The sequence below is a fragment of the Temnothorax curvispinosus genome, unplaced genomic scaffold (genome assembly GCF_003070985.1).
Source record: "Temnothorax curvispinosus isolate PA1 unplaced genomic scaffold, ASM307098v1 QBEX01017832.1, whole genome shotgun sequence".
Lineage (NCBI taxonomy): Eukaryota > Metazoa > Arthropoda > Insecta > Hymenoptera > Formicidae > Temnothorax > Temnothorax curvispinosus.
The window spans coordinates 756-8,306 of record NW_020227612.1 but is presented as its reverse complement, the minus strand read 5'-3'; the positions used below and the strand labels follow the sequence as shown (position 1 = coordinate 8,306).

The 7,551-nt window shown below is 35.0% G+C and overlaps 1 protein-coding gene across 1 annotated transcript; it reads left to right on the top strand.

Moving 5' to 3' along the window:
• The first annotated feature begins 851 nt into the window (after nucleotides 1–851).
• Nucleotides 852–3,711, top strand: LOC112467850 (alpha-L-fucosidase-like). Its single transcript, XM_025036718.1, is given in 7 exon segments — nucleotides 852–1,095; nucleotides 1,358–1,866; nucleotides 1,958–2,209; nucleotides 2,292–2,654; nucleotides 2,791–3,009; nucleotides 3,118–3,344; nucleotides 3,420–3,711. Coding segments are annotated over 6 exon segments (1,422 nt in total). The 5' UTR covers nucleotides 852–1,095; nucleotides 1,358–1,604; the 3' UTR covers nucleotides 3,519–3,711.
• Nucleotides 3,712–7,551: the final 3,840 nt, after the last annotated feature.

The window sequence follows — 7,551 nt, the reverse complement described above, 5'->3', positions numbered from 1 at the left end:
GCACCATCTCTCCCGTGATCCCGCGCGATCGATTTCGGCCGAACGAACGCATCGCGAGAAATATTTTTGAGCGATGTACCGAGCGTCGAATCTACGTCGCGCGAGTGTCAAATATTAAGACACGATTGAATATGAAGCTCCCAATAACGATTGCGCTTACCGGTTAAACATGCCACGACGAACGGATCCATGATCCATCCTGTATCCGCGAGACGTTCCGTTCGCGACGACTGGAGATTCGAGAGTGAAGTGAATAGAGTGAGTAGTGACGCCACGCCAACGTCGCCAACTTCATAATGATCCCGCGCGCGACACGACGCGCGCGATCGCCAAGTTCGAATGCCGAATCTATATACACGATAGTTAAATGTTATTATTACAAAGAATTGATGCAGGTTTTTCTTACTAATTAAATGAATTGTGACGCCAGTTTTCCCGAAATCAATTTGTTTCCGTGTCTATCACGTTTTTCTAATAATGACGAAATATTTGAATATGCAACTTTGGTACGTGACACTACGTGAGTCAAATGGATGGCTAATAAAAACGTACAGTTGATCAACTAAAATTATGCAATTGAATTTTATTATTGCATGTACGGTGTACAGTAATTGAACTTATTAATATTGCAAAAATATATTATGTAAAATTACACAACACGAAAATCATAAGCGCAGCACGGACACGCACCAAGGGGAGAGACTTTATCGACAGTGCCAGAAAATGGATATGCCAAATAGTTCCAACGTTGAAAATGGGTGCGAGTGGCGTTTCGAGCGGTCCATTGTCCAATATAAAACATCATTTCAGGTTAGGTCCCCGTGGTCCAGCAGACAGATATCCACGTAAAAAGATTCTATAACATATCATTTTTTTCATACAAGCAGTAGATTGCACGAGCAACTTCTTATCTACATCTGCTTTGTAGATTGCACCTTGGATGATACTTTAATTACACTGTGAATACGATAATGCAGCCAAATGGAGCCGAGATGCACATTTACATACATGACCATAATTTACCATTGGTTAAAGATAACGTGACCTCAGTGAAGAGATAACGTTTACTCCGAATTAATCTGTAACACGAAATTGGTAACCCAACATTTGTAATTACGTATCCACAATAAAGTCAATCTACAATTGTCAATCTACAATTGTCATCAATCTACATCAAATCTACAATTGTCAATTTTTGAAAAATATTTTTTCGAGATTTATAAAGATTTCTATTACAATTGTGAATTTTCGATTTGAATGCCTTATTGAAAATTTACGATAAATTGACAGCTATACATGCATGCTAATTTAATTTAAATTAAATATAATAATAAATATTATTTAAAATTTTTTCTAGGGTTTTTTAGCGGAATTACAGCGTTCCATAAAAATGTTGAACTGTACACATGAATTATATAGCGTCGATCAATAATAATGTGATCTTTGTCCTAAAACAATACGGAGTGCTAATCTAATCTAATCTCTAAATATGAATGCAAAACAATATACAGAAATAGAATTCTCGTCGAGATTTAATATCAGTCAATAGGAATAAAAGACTCGTTTAACAATCATTGCTTTCACTACAAGTTTTTACTGGCAGGATGACGTTTGTACGTATCTGGTGCGCCGTACTGATTCTCTGTGTGACAGTAGAGGCATATGTTAATGTAATAACAAACTGGGATGAAAATAATTTTGTGCCATTTGCAACAAAAGCACCCAAATACGATCCAATTTGGTCTAGTCTAGACAGTCGACCGCTTCCGTCCTGGTACGATGAGGCAAAGTTTGGAATCTTTATTCATTGGGGTGTATTCAGCGTGCCCAGCTTTGGCTCCGAATGGTTTTGGAATCATTGGAAAGGTTGAACGTATCTACTATCTTAGTTCTTATATTAAAAAATATTATGGAGAATAATGTGATATCTTATAGAATTCTATAAATGATATTGTAGAGGAGAAAAGAACTACAAAATTTGCCGACTTTATGAGAAAAAGGTATCCTCCAAATTTCACCTATCAAGACTTTGCACGAGACTTCACTGCTGAATTCTTTGATGCTTCTGAGTGGGCAGAATTATTTCAAGCCTCAGGTGCAAAGTATATCGTATTGACAAGCAAGCATCATGAAGGATATACACTGTGGCCATCAACGTATTCATTCAGTTGGAATTCTATGGATGTGGGGCCTCAAAAGGATCTTGTTGATAATGAAGACATATATCTAATAACAATAACATTTTGCATTAAATATAAACATTCTTATACGTATTACTTTTTCTGAAATAGGTGAACTGGCAGAAGCAATTCGAAACAAGACACATATAAAATTCGGCTTGTATCATTCATGGTTTGAATGGTACAATCCTCTCTATGTAACAGACAAAAGAAACAATTTTACAACAGATAGATTCGTCACCCATAAAGTGATGCCAGAATTCCGTGAGCTGATAGAAACGTACAAGCCGGATATAGTTTGGTCAGATGGAGATGGAGAGGCAACGGATACTTATTGGAAATCAAAGGAATTTTAAGCCTGGCTATACAATGAAAGTCCTGTAAAAGATACAGTAGTGGTGAATGATAGATGGGGCATTAATATACCATGCCATCACGGTGGTTTCTTTACATGTGCTGATCGTTTTAATCCTGGTAATTTATTATTATGCTTGTTATAATTAGAATTATCTAAATTATCAAAATGTAAAAGAGAGTATATTAATGGCAATTAATAGATATTATTTAATAACTGATTAAATTGTTATATTAACAATAATTTGCTTTTCAGGTGTACTTCTTCCACATAAGTGGGGAAACTGTATGACTATTGACAAAAAATCCTGGGGATATCGCAGAAACGCTGTTTTATCCGAATACTATACATTGGCTGGATTAGTAAAGGAATTAGTAATTACTGTAAGCTGCGGTGGAAATTTACTGTTGAACGTTGGGCCAACAAAAGATGGTATTATTACACCAATATATGAAGAAAGATTGCGTGGAATGGGTAAACATCTTTTATATCTTATCATATTTTTTATTATAATGTCTTGATCGATTCAGATATCAATTTTCTGATAATCTTAATGATATACAAGTAAACTTTTTGTTTTAGGCGCTTGGCTAGCAATTAACGGTGAAGCTATTTACAATACTAAGCCTTGGACAGTACAAAATGATACCTTAACTGGAAGTGTATGGTACACTATAAGTAAAAATGAAAAACAGCTATATGCCTCCATTCTAGAATGGCCTCAATTCTATAATATCTTATCGTTAGGCTCGTTTAAACTTTTGGAGAATTCTCAGATACATCTACTTGGTTATTCGTCAGTAATTCCTGTAAGTGTATTACTACTTTTACCAACCTTTATGTTATAAAAATGGTGATAAAATAATTTTGAACATTTATTTCAGTGGAAATAATCCGATAATAAGCTGGAAATAAGTTTACCTCCTAACGCACACAAAGGACAGCCAGCTTGGGTATTAAAGTTTAAGGAAAATAATCATTGAATGGTTGAAGACACAGTATTTTATATATAGATATAGATTTTCATCAATATATGCATATGTATTTACTGTATACGTATGTAATACATGTACTTACTAAGAATATATTTCGTCTGGTAGACAAGTTTGGAATTAGAATTAGAACTATTTAGAAATGTACTTAAATCATGAAAAATAATAAATCTTTATTAAAGTACTTGGCTGCCATCCCGTGCGTCTTAAAAGTTTGCATAAAAGAATATATGAGAAAACATTTTTCGTTTTATTTTCTCAACTTTTTAGTTATGGAATAGCGCGCAGACTAGTATTTGAATTTATTTTCAAAATACTTTTGCGAAGCAAGTTATACAATACATAAATATATATTATATGCATTTCATATAAAGAAACTTTCTCTTTTGCTCTTTTTATATCACTTTGTTTTAAAAAATATAAAATTATTGAAAAATATGAATGAAAGAGCTAGAATTAGATTAAATTGGCGCGTTGTAAAAATAAATAAAATTAGCGCGTTCTTTATTAAGTCTTTTACCAAATAAAATTTATTAAGTAGAGAAATTAGAATGCATTATGCCAGTGTAAATATTTCGTGATTTTTTATTTTGATATATTGAAAAAATCTTTGAATATATATAGTTTTTTTTTATGTGTGTATGCACCAATTTAGATAACATATAACTCTGGAAGAATGTAAAGGATGTAAAGAACCAGACTTCAAATTTTATTAAAGAAGGGAAAATAAAGAGGAAAGAAGGGAAAATAGAGCACATATATTTTATACAATTAATTCTTATCATGTTTGATAAAAATATCAATTTCTTCTTATTTTATGTAAATACAGAAATATCTTGTTCCAGTCTTCGTCATTATCGTGAATCATGCTGTCACGAACACCATAAAGAGATTCAAATAGAAGTTTCATGTTTTTAAAATGTTAATATTTTATCTGTTAAAGAGAGTTCTTTTTTTACGTCCTTTTCTTTGTCATAATTTTTCATTAATTAGGTACCTCAGTATTAAATTCAAAAAATAATTTTATTATAATATATCTGAGACACTATATATTAGCTAAATAAAATTATTAATGTATTATATTTTCATGGTGTTCTTAATCTCTCGAAAATCGTATATATTTGGCAATTATACAGAGAATTCAATAAATCGAATTTATACTTTATATATTCCAGAGTTACATATTTATAATAATGTATCCTAGCTTATCCATTAAGGTAACAGATTTATAAAACATTATATCTATCTGTATAATATTTTTATATTCTTAATTTAAATTTTATTTTTTTTTAACAGTTGTAATACAACCAGAAATAATCATAAAATTTAGATATGAAGCAGTTTACAATAATAAATAAAGAGGATATAAATACTAGAATATTTCATTGCTGCTACTTGTTCAATTTAAATTATTTGTTATATAATTTAATATGATCCTTTTGCATACTAATAATTATCGAAAAAAAACCTGTTATACGTATATGCAATATATTTACAAATCCATTACCTCAAGATTAAAATAAAAATAATTTAAAACTCACCGGTATGATGCGCAGCAGCGGAGTTGTAGTATACAAGACGCGAATCTGTAAAATACAAATATATCTAAATTAAACTATTTTGCAACGTAATTAATAATACATAATTTTCGATAAAACGCTCTGTTAAATATTAACTTTTATAAAATTTTATACATGTTATATTACATATATTTTACAAATAAAATTTTAATAATAAAAATTTAATTTTTATCTAATCCAAATAGTTATAAATTTTAAACGTGTCGAAATATTTCACGTATGTCTTCATCAATTATTAAACAAATATTTTACAAATATTCTATTCAATGTTTTGACTATTTCCCAAAATTAAATCTTAAATATGTTACACACATTATGCACAATAATAATATAGAACAGTACTATGCAATAATTAATCGTATACAAACAATAAATATATAAAATAAATTAGGAGATGCTCACCTCATGGTTGCTCCGCTGTCGCCCGATGCCTCCCTGGCCTCCTCCTCCTCCTCTCGTTTCCTCGTTGTGGCACTCACGAAACACCCGCCTCACGAAAATACGCTAATTAATTATCACGCGCGTAAGAGTCATTAGAATGCAGCAATCGTGCGGCACTTTGTACGGCACTTCCGTTAATCGCGACATTATTCGCACGCACGCACGCACTTTATTATATTCCTGTACACAATTATGTATTTTATCATATAGCGACGGAAATAGCGATTAACCCATAACTGTCCGAGCGATAGATTTCGATCAAATAACTCTCTCCAGATACGCGTCTTCACTATTCATCTCTTGTACGAACGTCGAATTTACGCTGTCCATTTGACGAATATCGAATTACGTGGCTCGTTATAACGTTAATTACTAAATTAAACGCGCTGCGACGCTGCTCGACTCGGAGCTCGGAGTCCGTTCGCGAAGTCGCGTTAACGAGGATCATCGTCAAAATGGCTGCCAACTTTACGCGCGGAACGAAATATATGAATCGCACTGAACGATTAAATAAGTTGCGATAAATCGTCTGAAAATACGCAAACGGATCCCAATATTGCACTCGCGATATTTCTCAAACGCGTATTTCCCACGCGATATACATATTATTGAATAAACGATCGTATCACGGATATATCGCAATTTTCCGATGAGTTACTCGAGCGCCGCCGCGCCGTTTCGGCGGGCCGTGTATTACTCCGCGCATTTGAATCGCACAAGTCACGTCTACATCGAAACCTGAAAGTACGACGCGGACGCGGATATAAAATCTCGAATCCAAGCGCCGCTAATGAAATAATTATCACCCGTGAGCATCGCGACGAAATAGCCATTTGTATTTCCCGTTATCTACGACTTTGAATCTTTCTTTCGAGTAAATTAATTGCGCCGGTTATCTACCTCAAGGAACTACCGCCGCCTGCTCCGATGATTTACGAGTCGTTAATTACGGTAATTGATCGATCGTGCGGGCATGCAATCACTGATCGTTTGTAGATCGAATGACCAGTGTCTCGTGTCTCTTGCTACTTGCCGTGATCGAGTCCCGAAAAGTAATAACGCGACACCTACGCACCGCTATGCCTGTCTCGCTCGAGCCTCGCCGCGTCAATGATGCTACGTCACCGTCACCGTATCGATCCGCCGCGCCGGCGGCGCGGAGCGGCGCATGACGTCACCACACGTCACGGCCTACCCCTTCTAAGCGGCACGACGCGCGCGGCCGCGGCCGGTTCAAAAATACCGAAAACTTTCAACGAACAATAAGAGATCAACGTATGCCGAATTTTTCGTTAACTTTCACAGGTTTAACTGGCTGTATTCTCTACGTTCTGTCTCGGTGGTGTCTGGTCGACGTAGCTGTCTCTCGAAACGCGTGTTATATATCGCGAGCGAACACGTAGTGATCATTAGCGGCCGAGCGCGGCCGCCGCGGCCAGAATATCCCCTCCAGCTGGCTAGTTTGGACACAAACCATTAGCACGGACGCAAACCATGTGCGGTTACCGAGCGATACGACGTAGTTGAGTTGCACTTTCTCAGGCGGCGCGTCGGAAAATGCAACACAGCAACAAAAGGCCGCCACTGCCGCCAGGATGGCCTCTCTCAGGTTTCTCTCTGCTTTTGCAAATATTTGATCCGACGAGAGAAATTGTAGTTTTGTTCGTTAATTGCGGCTTTTCCAGTGTTATTTCATATATTACTTTTAAAGAATATTATTATCGTCATATATTGTATAATAATAATGTAACATATCATGTGTGCAGAACGTATTACGTTTTGAAGTTATGTCTCGGCGCAGTTCTTTCACGAGTTTCACGTTCTGACTCGTCAATTTTTTGATAACGTAAATCAACGATATGCTAATTGGCAGGACGAAGATATGTCGACTCGAGATCGTTCCTAGCTACGTTTGTGTCATAATATTATTTACGACTATCCTTCCTGTAATGGGAAATTATTTGTAAATTATGGTATTATCAGTCAACTGAAACAGATTCGTT